The sequence below is a fragment of the Ambystoma mexicanum genome, chromosome 3p, assembly GCF_040938575.1.
Source record: "Ambystoma mexicanum isolate Mex_15411 chromosome 3p, UKY_AmexF1_1, whole genome shotgun sequence".
NCBI classification, from domain to species: Eukaryota; Metazoa; Chordata; class Amphibia; order Caudata; family Ambystomatidae; genus Ambystoma; species Ambystoma mexicanum.
Genome location: NC_090925.1, coordinates 354,157,682 through 354,183,701, shown reverse-complemented (window position 1 = coordinate 354,183,701; position 26,020 = coordinate 354,157,682). Strand labels below are relative to the sequence as shown.

The window sequence follows — 26,020 nt, the reverse complement described above, 5'->3', positions numbered from 1 at the left end:
AAGCGTCTATCAAAGAGGTGAAGGTTGGCCTGAGGGCCTTGGACCAAGATGGTCCCATTAGCGTAGACATTAATGATGGCCTTAGAGGAGCGGAAGGGGGCCAAGAGGACATCCCAACGGGTGCCACCATTAATGGGAGAGGAGGAGAAAGGAGAGAGCACAGAGACCATATGAAGGGTCCATAGGTCAGGCGAAGGCACGAAGAAGAGGATGTCAGTGAGAGTTTCCTTAGAGCAGGCACTAGTGTAGGTGTCAGCGATAGGGAGGCCTGGGTTGGAGACCAGGATGTCCTTTTTAAACTTTTTCCTACCAGATTTAGTGAGGAGAGCAGGATAGTCAACGGAGAAGCAGTTAGAGAAGATAGGCGAGACAGAGAGCACCATGGAGTAGGAGGGAGGGGGGGGGACAGACGAAACGAGAGCACGCAGGCAGGAAGTGAGCGGCAGGCACAAGTTACCACAATTAGAGCAAACAAACAGTAATGCGTATTAGGTATCGGGCCACCTGAGTTTGAGAATCCTGAGAGGGGAGAAAAAACACCCTAGTTTACCACAGTTCAGAGCAAACAGTAATGCATATTAGGTACCGGGCCACCTAAGTTTGAGAATCCTGCGAGGGGAGAAAAAACACCCTAGTTTACCACAGTTCAGAGCAAACAGTAATGCGTATTAGGTACCGGGCCACCTAAGTTTGAGAATCCTGCGAGGGGAGAAAAAACACCCTAGTTTACCACAGTTCAGAGCAAACAGTAATGCGTTTTAGGTACCGGGCCACCTAAGTTTGAGAATCCTGCGAGGGGAGAAAATAAAACCACCTAGTTTACCTCAACTGTGAATACAGTGAGGCAAGGCCCCATGCAGATGTAACCAGGAGTAGGAGGGGTGGGCCGGGGAAAGGAGAACAGGTGGAACTGGCGCCTGGCGTCCCCTGCGGACACCTGCAGGCACACAGGGAGCCGCACTGTAGGAGTCGCCCTTGGCCTGGGGCCCTTAGCCGCGGGGGCTGCCGGGCAGAGGGCTGCCCAGGAGGGGGGAGGTTATAGGCAGAGGGAGAGGAAGGGGGGTGTGGGCGGGCAGGGAGGCAGGGAGGGAGAGGAGGACCAGGAAGTGGGAGGGGGGAGCAGGAGCAGGCCAAACACCGCGCTCAGAGCGCGAAAAAGCAATTATACAAAATTTTAAATCAAAGCACTCACGGAGGCCCAGGCAGGGTTTCCCAGGCCTGCTGTTCCCCTCGGGCTACCGGCGACCGCTCTCCACGCTCAGCTGAAGAAAGAAGCGAGCGGGGGGAACGGCCGTCGAGTAGGCCAGAGGGGAAGCAGGCACACAGCCAATCAGAGGGGGGGGTGGGCGGGCAGGGAGGCGGGGAGGGAGAGGAGGACCAGGAAGTGGGAGGGGGGAGCAGGAGCAGGCCAAACACCGCGCTCAGAGCGCGAAAAAGCAATTATACAAAATTTTAAATCAAAGCACTCACGGAGGCCCAGGCAGGGTTTCCCAGGCCTGCTGTTCCCCTCGGGCTACCACCAAACGGATTTACCGTTACCACCACTTGGTCTGGCGGAATTACCGCTGGATTACGAGTCGTGGTAGGTGGTGTTAGTCCCCATTTAATGAAGTTCATAGGACTACATAGAGATTCAGGCGGAATTACCACCAGCAGTAATTCCGCCGGAAGGTAATTCTCCCAATGTGGCCTTTTTTTGGCTGTAAAGCAGAGGAAATACCTCCAGCATTTTGCTGCATCGTTTTTACTCCACCTTGTCTCCAAACCTGCAGTTCGGTGGTGTGGCAATGCAGAGGTAATGCAGTTTTAGCTCTGTTACCACTGCTTTACCACCATTTTTGGCCGCACCGCCAAACTCATAATGAGGCCCAAAATCTGGAGTTGCCAGGAGCATCTCTGCAATTTCCATGAAACAATGTTAGCAAATCTTATTTGCATATGAGCATCTCATGGATGCTCCAGGCACCTCCAGTTTAAGTGGGAGGACTTAGAGGAGGGTCGGTGGGAAGGATTCGATGTGAGCAGGTCGGAAGGCCATCAACTAGACGAGCGACAATTTGACTTTAGCACTTAGACCGAGAAATTAAAATGTGGTTTTGTCTGCAGCTAAACAGGAGTCAGATTCCATTCACTTATATCGCTCAAATATTTGATGTTCACTCCAGGCACAAGGTTAGGCTTTATTCAGCCATTTTAGATTGACAAGACCGCAACTATGAGAAACTATAGCAACATATAGGAGTATTTATAGTTTTTAAAGGCAGTGGACATAGCAGCTGTTTCTGTCAGAGCACCCAAGGTATGATCAAATATGGAAAGCATTGATCCCAATGAGTAGGAGGCCAGTCAGGGGTAACGCTAGTGGGCCCTGGCAGGGGTGGGTGAGCTATAGCTCTGGGTCCTTTGTTCGTAGCCCTGGATGTTATGGTATGTCCATTTATAGAGCCCACGATCGCCCGAGGGCATCTTGGCGCTGAGAGGGAAGACCACTAAGACAAAGGACACAGCAAACTAAACAAGGGTAGATAACTCCGAAAAGGAAAGTCTTCAATGCTTTCCGGAAAGAAAAATGGTTAGAGAGAGATTTCAATGCAGGAGGGAGATTATTCCACAGTTGTGCTGCTGTGATTGAGAAAGCGGGCACATGCAGCAGGCATGCGGAGGCTGACCGCAGTGAGCGGTTAGGAACATAGCGTTCAAATTTGACACACAGGTACTCTGCACCTTGATCATGTAGAGCGCGGAGAACAATGCAAAGTGCCTTGAACTGAATGCACTGTGCCACTGTAGCCAGTGAAGAGAGCGCAATACAGGGGATATATGGGAACCATACGGGCTACCCGTTGCCACCCTGGCTGCCAGATTCTGGAGGCGCTGTAGCCAGCCTACCAACCCCAAGGGCTGCGATAAATACAGGGAATTACAATAGTCCAGCCTACTCAGAATCATAGCTGCTACTACTGAAGGGTGTAGCATTGCTGGAATCAGGTGGAGCACCTTCCTTAAGATTTTCGACTGAAACTGGCCCATCTGGCATACCGTAGATACTTGGGCTGACATGGATAAATTGCCCGACATAATGACTCCAAGATTGTTTACCTTCAAAGAAAGAACTGGGAGCGGACCCAAGGAAGAAGGCAAGAAAGAGGAGATCCACAGTGGCGGGTCGGGAGGGGAACCTACCACCAGCAACTCCGTTTTGTCCCCATTCAGTTTCATCCAGTTATGTCCCATCCACTCACCTACAGCAGCCAGGCACTTATGTAGGCACGCTGACACCTCAACCTGTTCTAGATTTAAATTGATCAGTAGCTGGGTATCGTCAGCGTATGAATAGTACCTGACGCAGATGGAGCGGATGAGACGGACCAGTAGATAAATATAGATGTTAAAAAGAATGGGGGACAAAGCAGAAGCCTGAGGGACACCACAGCTGAGGTGAAAAGGTTTAGAAAGAAATGGAGAGAGAGAGTTTGAGATCTATCGGCCAAAAAGGAGCCGAACCAGGCCAATACCTTGCCTGAGACACCAATCTGGCATAGGCGGTAGAGTAAGGTAGCATGATCAAGAGTGTTGAACACCGCTGAGAGATCTTAAAGAATCAGGGCGCCGACACCTCCTCGATCAACCTGCCTGGCCATATCGACCTGCACAGAGACAAGGACACTCTCAGTGCCCCTGCCAGGACAAAAGCCAGACTGGGCTGGGTCAAGCATCCTGGACGATTCCACAAAGGAGGACAGTAGAGGAGGCACCAGTGATTCAAGGAGTTTCATGTGACAGGGAAGAAAAGAGATAGGGCGGAAATTAGATGAGAGAGAAGGATCCAGCGATGGCTTCTTCAGAAGGGGAATAACAAGAGCAGCCTTAAGCTCGGGGGGATCAGGCCAGACTGGAAAGAAGTGTTGACAGCGATCGAGAGAGAGAAGGTGTCACAGGAGGAGCCACCAGAAGAGACAGCAGGTCACAGAGACCCACCGAGGGAGACAGAGAGAGAGAGAGAGCAGAAGAGACAGCAGGCCACAAAGGGACATATCAGGACAGGGAGCCGCCACAGGAAAGAAATTGGCGAGACAGCAGAATAAAAAAGAAGTAGGAGGGAGAGACCAACAGCAGAACAGACAATTGCCATTAAAAAGAGAGCCAGTTGGGGAGGACAACAGTCCACAGGGAGACAGCTGGGAGAAAAGTAGATAATGGGTGAGAAAAAAAGAGGAAGGTGGTAAAAGAGACACAGGTGAGAAACACAACTGGAAGAAAAGGTTAGGGGGCGGTGTGTGTCTGTCTAAAGAAGTAGTAAGTCATCCGTGACAGTGACACACAACCCCACAGCAAACAGATCCCTGGGAAATGGGAGGAAAGAGGCAGCCCGAGCCAGCAGGAGGGATGGGGAGAGGGAGAGACCGGCAGCAGGGCATCATGCAGAGACAGAGCAGGGACACAGGTAAGAGAGAGACAGAGCAAGACCCACAGGCAAGGCTAGCAAGACAGAGGTTTGAGGTGCTGCAAAGGTAGGGAGGGAGTGACTGACCGGATCAGAGCGTGGCTGAGTGTAGGATAAGCTGTGCAAGAGAGAGGGACTATTAAACTGGAGAAAAGGAGGAGCAAAACATGTCATGGAGCACAGAGCCGTGGCAGAGGAGCGGCACAGGGGGGAATCACAGTGGACATCACACTGCTGGAACTGTTCCCCATCATTGTAGCGTTTCACTTGTGGGAGGATGCGCTCAGGAATAAAAGGGTGATGTTGTGGTCTGTCAACCTACCGGAAGATCAGGTGATAAATAGGGGACACACAAGTGGAGAAAGCCCTAGCTCCAAACATGGCAAAGTGGTACAGGGCATGCTGGGAAACGTTTGCGAATTTCAGGAAAGGACTGGAAGGGGACCAAACAGGTGCACCAGTGAGGTCATTCATTGTTTGGACCTGGCACAGCCACAATTCCCAGCATTGGCGGCATACCACCTGGCAGCATTTGCCCATTACCACAAGCTGGGGGGTGGAGCTTGACCCTACGAAAGAACATTATATGAGGATTACGATGAAAGGATGTGCTAGACAAGTGAGGAAGAAAGAGGACGTGAGGCGCCAATAGAAGTGAAAAAACTGCAAGACATTCTCAAGCCACTTGTCAGGGTGTGCAAGGACAGCTTCAAAGCGGCCTTTGGCTTGGCCTTTTTCAGGGCTCTCAGGGTTAGTGAATTGGTACCGTGCAACAAAAAATGTGGGGGCGATTAGCTTTCTAAGGATGGAAGACTTAACAGTTTCAGGGAAAACAGCGCACCTTTGCCCATGGAGATCCAAAACTGATCAGGATTGTAAAGGGAAGTCAATAATCCTGCACTGCATCAAGGACAGCCTGTGCTGCCCGGTCTGCCGCCTAACGCTCTATTTAACAAGGAGACCTTGCAGCAGCCGCAGCAGCAGCAACAGCAGCAGGGCACCTCTATTATTACATACAACGCTTGTCACTGAGCAGGTTTCAGTTTAAAAGAGTAATGGATCTGCCACTCAAAGAAATTGGGGTATCGAGGAGGTCTTCGGCATGCATTCTTTTAGGACTGGTGCCGCCATATCAGCGATGGGAGCAGGCATAGAGCCGGAAGGCATCAAGAGAATTGGGGTTTGGAAGTCAGACTGCTATAAGAAGTATGTGAGGCTGGACAAAGTGTGATTATTGTCCTCTTCCCTCTCCCTCTCTCCCTCCCCCAACATACAGGACCGAGAAGGAGTAAAAGATCAGTGTGGTTGACCACTCGTTCGTGATACCAGACAAAGCGAGGTGGACAAAGCAAAGGGAGAAAACAACAGCACAGGCGTTCAAAGTCCAGTAGTTGGGAAAACCAGGTATGAGATGGGCACAACTGGAGGAACATCTTGAGACTTTGTTGCAGAGGACCAGCAAACCGGAGGTCCTGCTAGTACACCTGGGCAGCAAAGACTTAACAAGCGTGGGGAAGGGATTGCTATTGAGAAACATGATGTGAATCTTACAACGACTAGGGGGCCGCCTTGGGGGACAGGGATCATATGGTCCGAAATAATACCAAGATTGGTATGGAGAGGGGCTGAGTCACACCAAGCAATGGAGAAATCCAGCAAAAAGTTGAATTAAGCATTGGCAAGGTTTTGCAAGGGCATGGGATTCACACAGATTCGAAACAGGCTCCAAGAGGAGCATGGATCCAAGAGGAGCATGGATCCAAGAGGGGCATGGATCTTTTTCTGTGGAACGTCAGCACCAATCTGATGGAGCTATGATAGTCTCAGATCGGGGGAGGCAAAGATGGGCTTGGGCCCTTCTGTGGCGTGGTGGTATGCAAGCGACCAGTGGGACTTAAAAGATTATGAAGTGGGCTTGGTAATAATCAAGAGGGGTTTTTAGCTCTGCCGAGGCCCAGCGGTGAGGGGGCTTTCAGGCATAAAGCTCAGCTTCCCCCCATTATTAACAGCGCTCCTCCATCCCAGGATCTCCTGCAATGGCTTTTGGACCGATGGCACTTTCGGTTAGGGGAGTTTTGGCCTAATAAAACATGGAGATGGTTGATGTGAAGCGGGGAAGTTAGGAACACTGTGATCTACTCGGCTGGTCGCTGCTTCAAGCCAAGAAGTAACGATGTAATCAGTGTGTTTTATGCAGAGTTGACAATCACGTAGTAGGAGTGAATTTAGCATGATTGCTGTGTATACATATTAAACCTGCTGCTTTTTAAGCCACAAAGAATAAGCAGACTCTGGGAAATGGTTTTGGATGTTTAAAGGCTTATGCACAAGATATTGTAATCATGCATGAGTCTGGGATGTTTAAAGGCTTATGCACAAGATATTGTAATCATGCATGAGTCTGGGATGTTTAAAGGCTTATGCACAAGATATTGTAATCATGCATGAGTCTGGGATGTTTAAAGGCTTATGCACAAGATGTAATCATGCATGAGTCTGGGATGTTTAAAGGCTTATGCACTAGATGTTGTAATCATGCATGAGTCAGGGATGTTTAAAGGCTTATGCACAAGATGTTGTAATCATGCATGAGTCAGGGATGTTTAAAGGCTTATGCACAAGATGTAATCATGCATGAGTCTGGGATGTTTAAAGGCTTATGCACTAGATGTTGTAATCATGCATGAGTCAGGGATGTTTAAAGGCTTATGCACAAGATGTTGTAATCATGCATGAGTCAGGGATGTTTAAAGGCTTATGCACAAGATGTTGTAATCATGCATGAGTCAGGGATGTTTAAAGGCTTATGCACAAGATGTTGTAATCATGCATGAGTCAGGGATGTTTAAAGGCTTATGCACAAGATGTTGTAATCATGCATGAGTCTGGGGGAATTGGACCAAGAAGTGGCCAAGTGCCAAGGTTAAGAGTTGGTAGTGATAAAGAGACAGAGGCGGGTAGTTAGAGCGAGAAAGAGGGGGAGAGAGAAAGAGAGAGAATAGAAAGAGTAATAGTGAGAATGTAGACTAGACAGAAACGATGGACACAACAAAACGTTAAAGGAGGCAGGAAGAACCAGTGAGAAGACTCCTCCCTAGGAAGGAGATAGGAATGGGAGCAGGTTAGACTCAGTGCAGACCTCCCTCACGCAACTTGCTGTGAAATCCTCTTCGGTTGCCACTGGATACACCACTTGGTGCTCGTTGTATTTATTAATCCTAGTGCTACCCACCCTTGCCTAACAAGCGCACAAATCGCCGATCCTGCCAGGCTCCACGCCCCTGCCGGCACTCGGAGAACCAGCGTTCTGTGAACCTTTGGAGCAAGCAGTGATACCATGATAAGACATGTGTGTTGCACACTGTGCCAGCCAATACCAAATTCTTACCACTAAAGACTGAGCACTGCGCAGCCCACTGTCCACAGCACAGACTGCCGCAGACCTAGCGCCTTGCATGCATAAAGAGCAGAGTGAATACAACACAGCATGAGTGTGTGCTGTGACACAAAAGATCAACATGTGGACATTTAACAAGTACCAAAGTAAATGGCAATTAAGGGGATGCCAAAAGAAAACAAGAAGGAGCCAAGGCAGGTGTTAAGAGCCGAATTCGTTTTACAAATGCTGGTGTTCAATTTACATAGTGATTTACGTCAATGGCCCCCAAGAGACAAGAAGTGAGTGCCACGTGCAACAAATAAATGCCAATTTGCCATTTATGAGGACAGAACCATGGAGCGGTAGTCGACGACAAGCATGAGACCGAAGAGTACAGCAAAGAATCAAACAATAAATAGAATACACACAGAAGGCCAAATGACTTTACTGCAGGGTTAAAATAGATGGGCAAGAGTCAGGATGCTGGAAGACAAGGGATCAGACTACACAATTATCTCAAACAGGGCCCGTCTCTCCACTCCACCCCTCCTCCACCCGCTCTGCCCCCCTAATAAGACATGAGGAAATCCTCTGGAACAGCTCAGGTGTGCTGGCACCTGCTAAGCAGACAGCAACACCCAGATAAGACTGACAGGCTCCAGTCAAAGCAAAATGATATGATGGAGTCCAGAAGATTTGCATACTGAGAGGGAATGGACAAAGAGGGTGACAAATCGTATTCAAACATGGCAGTCATTATTGGCCACCTCCAAACCAATCAGAATTCGTGCAATGCAGTCAATTATCGCTGCTATCAATGATCAAGGCAGAATTTCATTCTTGTTCCCAGGTTCCCAGCAAGCGATCTAGGCACGCAAACCTATGGAACAAGAAACCAACAGGGACATGCGCCCATGGACAGTGAACTGCTGCTTACCCAAAGAAGGAGGATGTATTGCTGTGGCTCAGGCCGAAACAACTGGCATTACAGAGGCCAGGGAGAGACACAGGGCAGCAAAGAAACCATTTTGAAGTCAGGTGGTTGCCACGACAGGGCCGCCTGACTCCATGCCCAGGCAACCAGGTACCTCTGCTGTACGGGCTGATAAGGCTTAATTAAGAGGAGATTAGCTACACCAGGGCTTGGGTGGGGTTGGCTGAGACAGGACAAACTCAGGAGCCAATCCCCACATGTGCACACGCTCAAACATTCAACGAATCCAAATTGACCATCGGGCGGGATTAAAAAATAGACCAGATGCCAGAGTCAGGGTGGGAGTTTGGAGTCAGATAGAGAAAGCGGTGTAAAGCGAAGAAAGGAGGATGGAGGAGAATAAGTAAGAGGAGGGCGACAGCAGGAGGAAGGAAGAGAATAGGCATCAGGAGGAAGAAGGCAACATTACAGGAAACATTCAGAGGAGATGAAGACCTGAGCTGGGAAAGGGAGACAAAGAAAAAAAATATCAGTAGGGGGAAGGAAGGGGAACATCAAAAGAGAGGTCAGGAAGAGAGGGTTGGAAGGAGGAGAGAAAGTAGAAATGGGTGGAAGATGGGAAGAGCCGGTGGGGGACAGTAAGGAAATCCCAATAGTGACCAAGTCAAGAGTTCCACGAACTAGAAGGGGAGTCAGGAACTGGAATGTGGCACCATCATGGACGGTGGTAAGAGAGGGTCAGAAGGCAAGGGCTGATGCAGTGTAGAGTCCTATGGACTGGATGCCAAACATTGGTAGGGCCTACACCTAACACCAAATCCCCCCTGAAAAAGGAAGCAAGATTGGCTAACCAGGAGCCACAGTGCGGCTCTGGTGGAACTGGCTAGTCCACCAAAGATACTAAAGAACACTGGCTGGCTCCAAAATGCCAGAGAAGTGATACAAAAAAACCTGCCCTTGGTAGGGAACTATCATCTTCCTGGGACCGATGGTAAGAAATCAACATCCCCCTGGCCACCGTCTGCATCATTTTCTGTGATCGGGATCCGCAGACGCGGAAAGGAATATCCAAAGGAACTGCCAGTGACTTGGTTTTGTGGACCCTTTTCTATGAACGTTTGTTAAACTTTGAACCCCAGAGTAATGACCCCAACAGAGACTAACTTTGATCCTTGGGGCCCTCCCTCTACACTTATTAGTGCTCTCCCCTCACTAGATTTCTGGAGACTGAGCCTTCCTTGCCCCCTGCTGGGGATGCCAATGTTGAATTATTGATCTCATTCCAAGGATTCTCACTTAGTAGTGGCCTGACAAGAATGCTCATATTTATCATAAAGGTGCCTTCCAGTTATAAACAAAGTATTTAATAATGACTTTGAAAAGGTAACAATCTCACTCACCATCATCTTTTTAAAACAGCTGACACTGCTTTCTCTATTTTCATTTTATTTTTACCAGAGTGCTATTTGCCGTATAGAGCTTGTGAGGGGTAATTTCCGGTTTGGATAATGCACTTCGCCCATTTTATTGCCTTGGGCTTTGCCTGAGGTTGCAAATGCAGAGGAGGAGGGGTTGGTATTGTCGTGCAATAAGGACCCATCCCCCATCCAAAAGGCTTAAGTATTTGCACAACATGTGTTTACAGTTCAGTGTTGTTAACTGATCTGCACGTGCAGCACATGTCACTGTTCGAACCACACAAACGTCCAGGTCAATAGCCTTAACCTGGTGGCCCAGTGTTTCCACGTACTCAACTTACGACAACTCAACTTCTATTGAATGTTGGTTGAGTGGAAACGCTAACAACACAGAATGAACATTCTATGAAAGAGTCTGAGTCGTCAGATGTTAGAGTCTGCTATTGACATGCCCTACCATAAAGAGGAACAAAGAGCTTCTGAACGATCATGTATTTGATAGAGTCTGAGTACCCAGATGTTAGAGTCTGCAATGACATGCCCTACCATAAAGAGGAACAAAAAGCTTCTGAACGATCATGTATTTGATGGTATCCAGTCATTGCATCGACAACCAAAGCATCGACAGCCATACCATTAAAAAAAGCATCGAAAAAAAGCATCTAATGCATTTCTTTAGATGGTAAATAAAAATAATAAAAATGGGTTTTAAAGGTTAAAAAAAATGGGGGTTGTGGGGACCCCTATTATAAAACAAATGGAAAAAAATGCATTAGATGCTTTTGTTTCGATGCTTTTTTTTAGATGGTATGGCATTAGATGCTTTGCCTGTCAATGGAATGACTATAAACCGTATTTGATAGAGTCTGAGTACACAGATGTTAGAGTCTGCTATTGCCATGCCCTACCATAGAAACGAGAGCTTCTGAGTAATTGTGTATTTGATAGAGTCTGAGTCGCCAGATGTTAGAGTCTGCTATTGACATGCCCTACCATTTAGAGGAACGTAAGCTTCTGAGCAATCGTGTATTTGATAGAGTCTGAGTCCCCAGATGTTAGAGTCTGCTATTGACATGCCCCACCATAGAGAGGAACAGGAGCTTCTGAGCGATCATGTATTTTATAGAGCCTGAGTCGCCAGATGTTAGAGTCTGCTATTGACATGCCCCACCATAGAGAGGAACAGGAGCTTCTGAGCGATCGTGTATTTTATAGAGCCTGAGTCGCCAGATGTTAGAGTCTGCTATTGACATGCCCTACCATATAGAGGAACGTGAGCTTCTGAGCAATCGTGTATTTGATAGAGTCTGAGTCCCCAGATGTTAGAGTCTGCTATTGACATGCGCTACCACAGAGAGGAACGTGAGCTTCTGAGCAATCGTGTATTTTATAGAGTCTGAGTCCCCAGATGTTAGAGTCTGCTATTGACATGCGCTACCACAGAGAGGAACGTGAGCTTCTGAGCGATCATGTATTTTATAGAGCCTGAGTCGCCAAATGTTAGAGTCTGCTATTGACATGCCCCACCATAGAGAGGAACAGGAGCTTCTGAGCGATCGTGTATTTTATAGAGTCTGAGTCCCCGAAAGTTAGAGTCTGCTATTGACATGCCCTACCATAGAGAGGAACGTGAGCTTCTGAGCGATCATGTATTTTATAGAGTCTGAGTCCCCAAATGTTAGAGTCTGCTATTGACATGCCCCACCATAGAGAGGAACAGGAGCTTCTGAGCGATCATGTATTTTATAGAGCCTGAGTCGCCAGATGTTAGAGTCTGCTATTGACATGCCCTACCATATAGAGGAACGTGAGCTTCTGGGCAATCGTGTATTTGATAGAGTCTGAGTCCCCAGATGTTAGAGTCTGCTATTGACATGCGCTACCACAGAGAGGAACGTGAGCTTCTGAGCGATCATGTATTTTATAGAGTCTGAGTTCCCAAATGTTAGAGTCTGCTATTGACATGCCCCACCATAGAGAGGAACAGGAGCTTCTGAGCGATCATGTATTTTATAGAGCCTGAGTCGCCAGATATTAGAGTCTGCTATTGACATGCCCCACCATAGAGAGGAACAGGAGCTTCTGAGCGATCATGTATTTTATAGAGCCTGAGTCGCCAGATGTTAGAGTCTGCTATTGACATGCCCTACCATATAGAGGAACGTGAGCTTCTGAGCAATCGTGTATTTGATAGAGTCTGAGTCCCCAGATGTTAGAGTCTGCTATTGACATGCCCCACCATAGAGAGGAACAGGAGCTTCTGAGCGATCATGTATTTGTTTTACAGTTTTGTGTAGCGTAGGCCAGACCAGCCACGGTGCCAAAGTGCTTCCCAAAATCTGATTCATTTGGGGACACATTAAAACAGTTCAAGTGCATGTTTTAACATGTATGCAGGTTAAGAACGTAGGGTGCAGTATGATTTCCAACATGTATGGGTGTGGTACATCCTGAAAAGGAGTCTGCAGAGCTCTTTTCTGAAAAGCACAGAGTCAGTAGGCGCTGGAGCGCTGTCCAAATCGTTGGGCATTGGCCGCACGCCATTACATAATAAGACAAATTGATGTGATCATGGGGAAAAGCATATCCCTGACCTCACCCTGGGCACCAGTATGCCAAGTTCCTTCAATGCTACAATCGGCCTGGCAAAGAGGTTCTACAAATCCCCTCTCATTATCACCTAGACAACAACCCCCCCCCAAACACTGTAGCCCTTCCAACTCTCTGATGAACCTTTATGTAAGCCTCTTGATGCTGCGCTCAGTGCTCAGGATCCAGGCCAGGAAACTCCCTGCGTGTTGTTGCTGTGTCTCAGGGATTTCATATCAATCTCAGAGTATCAGAGACAGATGCTACTGTTGCAGGGTGGCCCACATTTATAGAAAAAGATGAATTCACTGTTGCTGCTTCCCGAACCTGCTAGAATCGTTTAATGGGTCTTGTGGAGGCTGTCGATGCACAGGTCCTCAGTAGTTCAGTAGGTAAAAGTTCAAACATTTACCTAGAAGCTTTTCTTACCTATCACCTGGAAGAATTCTGCCACTCGGTCTCCCTCCATGATAGGCAGGATAGTTGTGCTATCTCTGTTGGTCAGCGCAGTGGATGGAGCAGGGGCCGACTCGGTTCTTGCGAAGGCCTTCCTTGCCGCACTATCTCCTCCTGGATTCAGCCCCAATGTCGGGAGTTCAGTGGTTCTGTGCGCTGCAGGTGCTCCATGCCCTCGGAAGCCTGACTTCGGGTGCCCTGTGCCTTGCTCTTTGCCTGACTTGGCCCTGAAACAAAGGAAGCAAAGTTTGAGTGAATAGCGAATAGTGTTGAGGATAGAATGACTCTGGTAAACATAGTCCAGCAGGACACCGGGGCTGGGATGATGAAGGTAAAAAACAGCCACATGGCAACCAGCCAAACAGAACCAGACCGACTGAGAAACACCATGGTTCCAAATGGGAGCGTGCCTGTTGTGAGCATCATGATGGATGCCATGAAATATACAAGCAAAGAGAATCCTGGGCAACTCTGAAGGGGGTGACCACATCATGCACCCACACACTGTACCACCGACTGACCGCCTATGCATATTCTAACCACTGTCTCAGCATGCATGCACTACTCGACAGCCTGCCAGCGTGTTCTTCAATGATATGCCCCAAAAATACTGAAAAAGAAGCCGAATGCGCATTTACTTTGCATTCGACTTCCACAAAAAAATCAAATCCCATAATGACAAACATGGGGAACGCGGGCTGCAGTGGTGTCCCCTGCTCCCCATGTTCGGCATTATGGTCTACAGGCTTGCAGGGGAGTACCACACTTCCATGCCATTGGAAGCGGGGGACAATAAAGAGAAATAAAACAGAAAAAGGGACCCTGCAAAGCCAGCTCCGACCCACGTTGCTGGGAGGGAACTCACGCCGCAGGAATAGAGGAGAGTCTGCAGCACACTTCTATGTGTGCCACCAAAAAGGTAAGTGGGGGGTAGGGTATGCGTGATGGCGGCAACTGCGATCTACGTGATCACTGTACAGCGGGATTTTGCGATTTGCAATTTCCCGCTTCGCAGACACTGAAGGAGTCTGTGTTGGCCAAAGGCCTGCAGAGATTGATTCATGCCTTGTTTTGATATCAGTTCTATAAGGCAAAACCCCATGTTTGTGTGTTTGTTTATTTATTTGTAACGCGCACCAGACCCGAGGGTATCAGGGTGCAAGGATAAGGACATTTTCAGCTTCCATAGTTACAAGGTACGATACAAGATATAGTATAGTTTACAGGATTACAAGATATTACACAGATACAATACAAAAGTACAATGTAGGTTACAATAGGGGTCACCACAAGCATGTGATGCAGAATGTAGGATGCCAAGTGCAGGGTTGGGGGAGATGCAGCAGATTGAATACAAATGTGTACAGTTATCGCTGTCTGGGGTTAAAGATCATTCGCTTTAAACCAGTTGATGATATTTAGTCTGAAATGTGGGTACATTTGGTTCGCTCTGAGGATGGGGGGAAGGGAGTTCAAGTTGGGCAGCTTTGACAGGGAAGCTCTTGCTGCCGATTGTCATCAATTTGAAGGAGGGGACTGTCAGGCAGTTGGTGTAGGCCGATTTTGTAGGTGGGAGCGTAAGTCTTCTATTTTTAAATATATATTTTTTTTTATTTGTAACATTTAGTTTAATTCAAACTTTTGTCACAACAGATTTCTTGTCATTTCATTAAAAGAACAACTTCCTTAGCATTTCCCTACATCGACTCAAGGACTTCATTTCAATGTTTTATCACAGTAACCACATAATCTGTTAAATAGATATTAAGTAATTATTTCATTTTGTTTCTTGATTTCTCCAAATATTGTCCAGGAAGTTCACTTCTATTGAACCTCTCAGTCAAGTAACAAGGTGCTGCATTATTAAGGCACTTGAATGTTAGTGAGGCAGTTTTTAGTTTAATATTGTCGATAGTGGAGTGCCAGTTAGATTGTCTCCTTACTGTCGCTATGTGATCTCTTTTGGTCATTCCTAACGCTGCTCTCAGGGCATAATTTTGAAGTATTTGAATTTTCCTAGTGATTTGTTTAGTGAATCCAATGTATAGGGCATTGCAGTAGTCCAACTTGGACAGCACGAGTGCTCTTGCCAGTGTGGTACAGCTACTTGTTGAGAGGAAGGGTTTAGCTGATCTGATCAGCTTACATGTGTAGGCTGTAGATGATGCCACTGCATTCACCTGTTTCGCCAGAGTAAGGCTAGAGTCGAGGTAAAAGCTCCTTGGCACCTTAATCGTGATTGCCATCTATATCCAAGGAGGTATAATTATGGCCAAATTTGTTAATGTTGGATGAGGTCCCCAGAATGATAAGTTCCATTTTGTCATCATTCAAGCATAGACCATGGAGTGCCATCCATGCCTGGATGATGAGGTATATTCTATTCACCAAGGCCAAATCCTGATTATAATCCCCTGTAAGTGGGATGAGAATCTGGGTGTCATCTGCATAGTTAGTGTAGGTGACACCGAGAAAGTCCAGATCATCAAAGAGGGGCTTGGTAAATATGTTATACATGGTAGGGGAGACGCATGACCCCTGAGGAACACGGCGCATGATAGGAATGGGATCAGCTGCTTCTGAAGAGGAGAAGACTCTCATGGTTCTTTCACTTAAGAAAGATTGAATCCAAGCTATAGCTTGTTGCGAGAAGTGTGCTGCTGACTCTAGGTGGTTACAGAGGACCTTATGGTCCACCAGGTCAAACGCTGCTGACAGATCCAGAAGAAGTAGTAAGGGCCATTATCCCTGATCTCTCAGCTCGTCGACCTGGGCCTTAAGCCTGACTGCCGGGTGCCGAGGAGTTGGTTCTGCTCCAAGAAATTCTGAATCTGTAGGTAAGCCACCCATGTGCTGTGCTCCCCACATGCTCAAGCCGCAATTGTGCTTTCAAGCAGAAAAAAAACATTTAGCAAGATTTGCACTGGTTACCTGTGGTCTTCTGCATCCGATTGAATTCGGCACCTATTGACTTCAGAGCTTTTCAGGGTAAAGGCCTCATGGTTTCCAAGAAACTTAATTCCATTAGAGGACTGTGGGCCCTGCATTCCAAGATTGGCAAGGCAGTCGGGACCCCCAGTCCTCAAAGCTGCAGGATACACAGCCTGTGCAACTGGTAGACCATAGGATTCCCAGGGCTCCATGTGTGTTAGGTGTAATGGCAGCGGGTGTAAAGAGTCGGAGGGAGGAAGAACATTTTGCAGCATAGAATGGGCTAGTGGACCCATTCCAATGAAATAGCCCTTAGCCGAGAAAGACTCTTATTTCATGAGTCATTGCATGACATTATGCTCAGGCACCCAACTATTCATTACACCTGGGAGAATGCAGAACGCTGGCGTGATTGTGATGAAACAGGAGTGCTATATTCGTGCCTTTGGAGAGCAGCTCAGGTACATCTGGCAGAGGCAAACTCGAGGAGATAGAGACCAGGGTGCAGGCCGCTACCAGGTGCAACTGGACTGTTATTCAGATCAAGGAGAAGGGCTTATAATTGATTGCTGACTGCAGGCACATCCTGCATTACAGTATTCCATCCAGCATCCCCCTTTAAAGACCTGTAATGGAAAGCGCTTGAAATAGGCCACTATCAACAAGGAGGATTGTCCCAGAGAATACACACAAGCCCTGCCCCTTCTCTGGGGGGAGAAACTTTGCCAAGTGGGGTGTGATTGTGTCACAAACTTTTGCAGACAGACATCAAGGGTATTAAGGAATAGGACCTAGGACTAACCCCCAAGAAGTCTGTACCCTAGTGGAAACTGGGTGGGAAATCCCGCAGAGTAGCCTTTTGGATAAGTTGGACCCCTCAAACCTGGAGTGTTTCATTGTAATGTTTCAAAAACTGCGGCTGGCGCTCCCTTAGCCTTTCTGTTCTTTCTTTATTTTTTTGCATTTTTAAAGCGCTCACGGAATTGTTGCGTAACTGCATTTATAATGCGCTTAAATACCCAGAGGTTTCTAAGCGTGGACCCAGGGATCGAACCTGTGTTGCTTCGTGTCGTTTTGCTTCCAAGGCGAACACGTTGCCGCTGAGCTAGGGACACTAACTGTATGAGTGCAAAGGTGGTATGTGATGATTAGCTGACCCCCCTCTCAGAATTTCGTCCTAGCTCATCCCTCTCTCTTTCTTTCTGTATAATTAGGAACAATTTCTACACCTGCAAGATGGGAGACGAGCATGCAGGTACTGCCAGTTCTGTGGGACTGCTGTTCCTCGCTTCCCTTAAAGGAGCAGAAGCTATAGAGTTCCCAGTTTCAGCAGAAATGAAACAATGTGATTTTGGGAAAGCCTAATTTGGCTTCTCCTGTGCAGTGTATCCTTTGCTACGGTCGGTTTGGGCCCGGGCAAGTGCTGCGGTCCAGCAGGGACTCTGGTGGGGAAATAAACCCCTAAATGCATTGATCTTGGGTCCCATTATGTCTCTCTGAGGCCTGAGCATTTATCAGCCCTCCCGTGACTGGTCCCTGCCTTGGCATGGTGGTTCAGTGCGGGTAAACAGGAGATCCTACTCATAAGGCCCCAGGCCCATCACCCACTAGGTTCGGGAGGTACCCAGGTCCCTGGCTCACCCCACTAGGGGCCTCCAGAAATAGCCAGGGGACTTGGTCACGGCATGTAGCATAGTTAATTTGCACCCGTTATTGTGTGACTACAACGCCTCCTGGCAAGCAGAACCTACTGCTAGTGTTGTAACGTGTGTCTTTTCAGATGCCCTTCACCCGGGCATAATTATTCTGACCTGCCATTATTAATTTCATTTTTCTTTCCATGACTGTTGTTTGCTTGTCCTCCCTCCATCTGGGAATGAGCCACGTGTGTTATTGGTGCCAACTGTGCACAATGGCTGAGTCAAGTGCCACTTTTGCCTTACATCGCTGCAGACACAAGTCTTTATCCTTCCGGTATGCTGCCCATCGCCCCATCGCGAGAAGCGATCAAGAGTTATGGGTAAATGTTTTTTGTTGATTTTGCCAATTCTAGTGCACACTTCCTGCCTAGTGTAACTACCTCTGGGCGTGCAGTATGCACATGGGCAGCGTGGTGGTCTACCCTGAGAATTTGCTCAGAGACAACTGGTCATTTCCCCAGCTTGGTTCAGAACAAATACCTCCCATGTCTTCCTTTCTGTCACCAGGGTACTTAAGCATTCTCTTGTGTCTGTCTCTATCTGTTTAGGTTAAGAATATGAATATGTTCTGTGTGTTTTTCCTTATGTGTGACCACCTTTGAACTTGGCACATTTTAAATGTCTGCTGCCTCTGTTATTAGTGAGAATTGCTTGAGTTTGCATCACATGTGTCAGGAATGGAGAGGTCGTGTTGTAGGCTAAGGGACCCGGGAAGGAAACATGCTCTTGATGCTGACCCAGGAGATGGCATTCAGAGGAACCCCCATATTCTCTCTCCATTAACCAGCCACTATAGCAGATCCACCCCAATCACCCATTCTCCCTATGATGATTGGTTAAAAGAGGGGGTACCGTGGTTCAGAGATCGAGACAGCAAAAGTTGAGCTAGCAGTTTCTGGGCTTCACCGCAGGACAGTTTGCAAACTTCCCCGAAGCAGGAGAGAGCGGCCAGGCAGCCTGGAGCAGATCTGGGGAACTGACGCCGGGTACAGACCGGCACCAGAGAGCATGATGGGCCCATGGAGGAGTAAGGACAAGAACTAGGGTTCACATGTGGGAAGTTGTAGAAGCATCCTTTCTCATGTCTATCTACTGAGCCCTAATGGTGAAGTGCATTACATACCCACATAAAGACTTATCCTTGGCCTCAAACCCAGGGACCGCACCTCTCCAGCCCTGGAAGCTCTCCACTGGCTCCTGTGGCTGCAAGGATCAAGTTCAAGATCCTCTGCATCATCCACAAGGCTTTCTGGTGCCTGGGCTCGCACTACATCCAACTCTCGCTTTCAAAATACCTTCCTTCTCGAGCTCTTCGCTCAACTACGTCCAATTCACTGAGGGTCAGACACTTCTCCAGGGTATCAGGTAATATTATCCCCATATATATGGACGCCGTACATAATATCGGCAGGAAAAGGTTGTGGCGATATTATTTGGGTGACCATATATATGGGGATAGGGGCAGCCCAAAAATAAAAAGGTTTGGGGGCTGCGGGGGTGTCCCCCTCATGTTCCATGCAATAATGTCCCCACAAAAAACGGCCATTTTTCAGCGATATTTTTGCATGGCGATATTTTTGTGGGGACATTATTACATGGAACCTTCTCCAGGCTGAGAATGGGAGGTAGATCTCTCTTGTCTGCAGGAGCCTCCCTCTGGAATGGCCTCCCTGCCCCTCTGAGACTTGAACTGGACCACCTGACGTTCCGACCGGTTGCCTGGCTACCCCCAGAGGCTCACTGGGTACCAGGCTCCTCCATGATCAGTCTCCCCTGCACTGCCTCCCGGCCTACCGCGCACTTAGGGCTGTAACCTCTACGGCCTCCTGACTCCTTGCACTTACCCTGAGCCGCGCTGCCCTGGCTGCACTCACTCAGAGCAATGCTGCCCTGATTGCACTTCCCCCTTTCCCTTCCCCCTGCACATTTTGTGCTGTCGCACTTGCACGATCCGAATGACGCAAGGCCTAGTAAGATCGTTTGTCTTGTCCTCCCTCTGTCTTCCCTACCTTGTCTTGTTGCACCTAGAAACACTTGTGTACAGGCACGTTACAAATGACATATCATATCATATACAATGCATTGAAGACTTTCTAGGTTGCATTAATCTATTTGAGTTTCAAGGAAGATCTCTTTTTTGATAAAATAAATGAGGTGTCTTTTTTTTTTAAACAAAAGGCCTGATTGACAGCTCTCTTTTTGTGCATGGACATGTTCATTATTAGTCACGTGTTTTAAGTGCATTGAAATAAATATCATTGCGCTCCGGTAGGGATTATTATTTGTGACATATTTTTACCATTTCCCTAACTAGTGCGGTACGATTGGCTGCCAAGGCTGGATCGCCTCATTCCAAACTGGAGACGCAGTCATTATCCCTGACAAAGCGAGGAGGCACTCACTAGCACTAGAGCTAATTCAATAAGCTCATCCCCAAAGCTGAGGTCCGAGGGAGTGAAGGGTCATCCCCGGACAGTATAGAAAGACGCCGCGCCCGCCACTCCGTGTAACCGAGCACAGAGCTCCCGGGGGAGGCAAGCTGAGAGAGGGAAGGAGAGACGAAGAGAGAGGGGGAGGAGGAGGAAGCATCAATAGAGAAGGAAGAGGAGGTGAGGAAGTGTAGGGAGAGGGAAAGGCTGTGACACAGGAGGGGGAGCAGATCAAGGACAAGGATGAGGGGGCAACCGAGATCAGAAGCGGGGAGCCGAGAGGAAGACAAGAGAGAAGGGGAGGAGGTGAGAGGCCCAACCAAAGAGAGAGGGTTGGGAAGGAAAGACGTTAAAAGTAGGGGGGAGGAGTGAGAAGACAGAGCGAAGGAGAAAGAGGGGTATACGACATATGAAGGGAAAATGCTCTCTGTCTTGGGTTTGTTCCCAGTTGGGCAGGGTAAGAAAGAGAAAGAGACAGACAGAGTGAGAGAGACAGAGAAAGAGTAGAGGAAAAGGGGATGGAGAGAGAGAGATTGAGAAAGAGGGCGGGTGAGAGAGAGAGAGAGAGAGAGAGAGAGAGAGAGAGAGAGAGAAAGAGAGAGAGAGGTGGGGGAGGAATTGACATTACAAGAGGTCAGACTCGCGGGTGATAGGGGAAAGAAAATCACTAGAAACTCTACCATTTGAGAGCGAACAGAGCCTGAAGTGTTGTTATGTGAGGCCTGAGCTTGTGGTGGGGTTCTGAGAGACAAGAGCCGGTTATAGGCTCTTGAGAGACCAAAGCCTGTGGTGGTCTCCTGAACTTGCCTATACCATCCTTGTCTAGGGGCATGACAAAAATGGACTGCAATCCACCCAGGACAGACAAGGAAGAAACAGGCTGTTAGCTGCAGAATCCTGAAGGCACCAGGAGTAGGGTGTCCAGCGTGGTTCAATGTACTTCCAGCCCAGGATAGGCAACAATCACCAAACCTAAAGAGAAGGGTCCTGGAAACCTTGCTACTTCCAGGAGCCACCAGGGGTCACACCACCCTGACACAATCTGTTACAATCTAAGGAAATATTGAACTCAGGACTACGGTCCTACATTCGATTAGATTTGGAGTTTGTGATACCGCTCTCACAGGATTGTGTTCTCTGGACATCTGCACTGTTATATTTAGACATATCCTAGGTCATTTATAGGAACTCCAATACGACTTGTTGACCATGTTCCAACTCTTTGTTTTGATAGAAGTAAAAGAAAGTTGATCATAAGATGTTTGGTCTGGAGTTTTTTGCTGATCCGCAGCCTGTGTCAGAATACATGTAGGGTTGACCATGCTGCCACTTTGAGCACAGGGTGGTCACCGCAGCACAGGGAGGAAGTTAGGAAAGGAATGGTGTATACAGATCATTCCCACAAGAGCATAGTCCTGACCTAGAACACATGCTGGCATCGTAACACCAGAAGGACCCCTAAAAGAAATGGACCTGTTAGGAGAGCGGGCAAAAGGAATTCAACAGAGGTGAGAGCCTACACATTGACGCCACCCTCACTTGAGGGTGCCCTGATGGCCACCGATGTATCCTGCTATCGGCCTGGGCATTTCAGGGCAGACAAGGCTTTGTCCCTTCTCAGAAGGCTTGGACCCAGGTACCCAGCAGAGTCCTGTGGCGCACTGATGCGTGATCTCCTTGCTTGAAGGAGAGGAGACTGGCGTTCAACAAAACTCACCTGGGGGGGAGGCGGGGCGTGGGAGTTGGCGTCCGCAGGGAAGACTCTGTGTTGTTCTGTGGCCTTCTCACCTGTTTCCTATCAAGGCCCCACCCACCAGCTTGCCGACAAGACTCCTGGCTACCTCCCCGCAAGAGGAAAGGGCGCAGGAGTTGGCGTCCGAAGAGAATTAGCGGCTGCCAGCTCTTGGAGGATTTCCCAGGATCATTTTTTGTTTATTGCTCACTGTCGAGTCGCTGATGAAGTTGCGCTGTCTGTGGAAACTCTGCACACGGGATAAGGGATAAGCAGACCTACCAAGTATTCAAGCAGTCAAGCAGTATTCTCGAACAGATGAGAGGCAAAGCCGGGTTTTTTGGAATAAAACGAACTCCTGAAACAACAAGGAAGCAAGGTAGATGGAACAAAGGCCTCAAAGTACACTTCTGTGCTGACACTGGCATTGCTTTGGTCCTAAGAGAAAACTGATAACCGATTTGTGCATACCCAAAAAAGAAAAAAAAGGGGCCTTTGTGCTCACTCATTTTCTTGCTGCTTCATGACGTCAACCTTAATTGTGAATAGAACAATTTCTGCACAGGTGTCGGCCCCATCTCCCTCCACGGTATGTACTGACAGAATTATCTCACTTAATTCAAATGGGCACCAGGGGGAAGCGTACACCCTCATTACTGAAATAAACCAATTCCTGTGCTCATCTAATGTTCCTGTTAGTTTGGACCCCTGGGTGTGGAGTAACTCTTTGCACAACACTGAGACCCTCATTCCAATCGACACGTCCATGTTCCTTCCCATGTGCCAGCCCAGTGATCCTGGACAAATGGGACCGGCTGACAATTATTTCGGTACACCTGTTCAGCCTATTGGGCCTCTCACCAATACTCTTGATACACTGTTTGCTGCTGCTCCTGTCCCCCTGCCTGCTGCTACACCACCAGTTAGTGTAGACTTGAGCCGCCCCATCCATTGGCCATCATCAACGCAACTTTAGATGGTGTGGAGGGCCTTATGTTACCAGAGCCGGCCATCCTCAACAAGCCCTCCAATTCCCCTGAACTCCACCAGGGCCGGCGGGGCACTAAGAGTGAGCCACTATGGACTGGAGATATTTGTGTCATCGATTGTGGGGGAGGGCCCGCGGACAGCCACACTGGTCTGACCAATGGGCTGTTTAAGCCACTTCCACCCTGCAAACAATTGGTAAAACGTTCACTTATGCAGTCTGGCGAGGGGGAAGTCAACAGCAGCTCTGTTCTTGCCGAACACCTTATTCTAAAGAAGCTAGTCCTATCACTGGTGGGTGCGCTTGGAAAAGGCCTGAATAAAGGGGAGCAACTGCACCATCACCAGGGTGGGAAAAATGTTTTAAATATTGCAGTGGAAGCCGCCTTGACTCTAGCTGAAATGTGTCCCATTAACAAACGTGCCACCAAAACCATCAAATGTATTGCGGGTGGGAGGTGGACGTCGAATTCGATTAATGGGAACAAATCAAGTACTAGCCCCATATGTAGGCAAAGGGCCGTTATCTGAAACAGCCACAATTAGCCCTATTCGTCAAGAATCAACCCCAGTCGTACTGCAGTGGACGACCACCTCGCAGGTGGACAAGGAATACAAGGTTAAATCTGTACCTGACAAGGTGGAAAGCAGAAGGTGTCATTCCCCATTACACCCAGCATGTAAATCCTGGAAGGCAAACAGCATCCCAGATTACTGAGGGGATTGTATAGTTGCACAGGGCCCCGAAATTGGTCTCAAGTGATTATGAACCCAGGGAAGCGCTTGTCAATATAAGTATACATTGGCTTTGAGCTGTGGGAGAGTGCCTATTTGCAACACGAGAACAAATTCTGAGTTGTACATGGGTATACCAGAGGGGCAGTAATGTTTTTGATTCTGTTAAAATTGTCTTTAAGAGTATAAGTACGGCAAAGGGCATATAGAGTTTTGTGGTAAGATGCCACACACTTGCAAACAGTGTAATTTTATCTAGTGGCTATGATCGCCATAACTCACTAAGCAGACCTGTGCTTTCGGGACCGAATATCTTCCCACTTGGGAAAAGGATTCTAGCTGATACTCTCCAGTCGAGACCTCCATAGTCCAAGCTCAAGCAGTGCCACTGTGTCCCTATTTCTGGTCTCCCTGTGCTATGTCTTTAATTTCCTGTTTGTTTTGTCAGATCCTAATTACCCAAATGCTCAAAGACTGGGCCTTGTTCCTGTCGTATAATCTGTTCACATGAATGTTCCCTCTTTCTTTTTTCTTCCTTCCTTTCTTTTCTTAATAATGGTATTGTTTTTATATGTTTTGCAATACTTGTATGGCTCAAATGCCGAAATAAAGTTATTGAGGATGATGAAAACTCACCATGCATAATTGATCCCACTTTAAAATACTTATCCTTGCCTTTAAATCCAGTTTTTGCTCCTAAGCCCCCTTCGGCCTCTATCTGCCCCGCCCGCCATGAGCTCCTTTGATTTGTTGGCTTCTTTTCGCACTCTGTAAAGCATGCCCGCTCCGGCTAAAGTGCTCTCCCTGCGTCCCTCTGCCCTTTGTCTGTGTTGATGTTGCTATTTTATGGGACCTGACACTACACTTACAAGTGGACAATGGATGCCTCTTGTAGGAGTTATCATTTTATGATAGTCAGTTGCTATTAGTCACCTCATATTGCAATGAAGGCCCATTTAGCATTTCGGACGAGCCTGTGATAAGTCCTTGAAAACCAATAAAATATACATTTATTAAATCCAGGTGGTGGGTGTGAATCTAGTGCCTCAGTTTCCCGTTCTACAAAAACTGTGGACACTCAGACAGAGGGTAACTACCAGTGCTGAAAGCTATCAAAACTGAAGCATCTCTAGAGGCAGCCTTGAGAGCAGATGCTGAAAGTGACAGGATTCTGGGGGACACTAGGACCTGAGGGAGAGTCCAGAGTAGAAGAGGACTCTGCTGCCCCGCCCACACCCTTCCCCACAATCACACTCAGACAGAGGGTGACTACCAGTGCTGAAAGCTATCAAAACTGAAGCACCTCTAGAGGCAGCCTTGAGAGCAGATGCCGAAAGTGACAGGATTCTGGGGGACACTAGGAACTGAGAGAGTCCAGCGTAGAAGAGGACTCTGCTACCCCACCCACATCCTTCCGCACAAAAACTGTGAACAGAACTTTCCTACTCCTGTCTGACCCTTCTCACTAATCAATTCATTCAGATGCAGAGTGTGAGTGGAAAGGAAAAGAGGGCTTCTGGGAGGCTTAAGACAGTAAATCTTGTGAAAACCCCTTCTTTGAGGGGCAGAAGACTAGGACCATGTCAGCCTGGCCTTGATACCTAGAGCTGCAGATCTAACCTGCCAACTAATGTGCACTGGAAACTACAAGTGAACGCAAACACGGGGGCATATGTGGAATACTCTGAGCCCGCCCAACCTGTTTATGAAATATGGCAGGGATAAGGTCTGTTCCCCAGTCCTCGAAATGTGCTATGTCCAATCTGGCAATACCAAATACCAAGGGGGTGGCGAGTGGTGAGAAAACAACTGTACAGAATTTGGAGCAATTAATTCTAGAGCAACTAATCTAATGGTCATGGAATTTAGATGCTGAATTATGGGGAATTGCCAATAAAATGTGTTGTGCGGGTAGTGGAGCCATCCCACCCACGCCCTACCTCACGCAGCCCTACATGAGGTCCTTATAGATACATTTAAGTGCCAACTTAACACAGCTGAAACACAGTTCCTAAACTTGACTTCCTAATACAAAGCATGCTTTTCAAACTGAAGGGCCATTTCAAAATGTCTACCCAAACATCACCTCATTCAAAAAATGCGATTATAGCAGACAACTACCACAAGCACCCAAAGAACAATGCACCTGACCCTGTATTGTGATCTGTCTACGGACTTGCTACTGCTCAGGATCGGGCTGGCCTGTAGGGCAATAGGGCAATGCCCGAACCAAAAACACAAAATACTAGTGTGGGCCATTTTTGTGGGCCAGTTGAGTAGTTACTT

General features: G+C 47.9%; 1 protein-coding gene across 2 annotated transcripts in view; it reads right to left on the bottom strand.

The window, feature by feature from the left end:
• MYLK2 (myosin light chain kinase 2) overlaps window positions 1-26,020 on the bottom strand; it is a 315,549-nt gene that overhangs the window by 86,308 nt on the left and 203,221 nt on the right. For both annotated transcript variants that reach the window (XM_069650999.1, XM_069651000.1), the window contains exon 4: window positions 13,194-13,447. In XM_069650999.1, coding sequence (XP_069507100.1) covers window positions 13,194-13,447 — 254 coding nt within the window. The remainder of the gene's footprint in view (window positions 1-13,193; window positions 13,448-26,020) is intronic.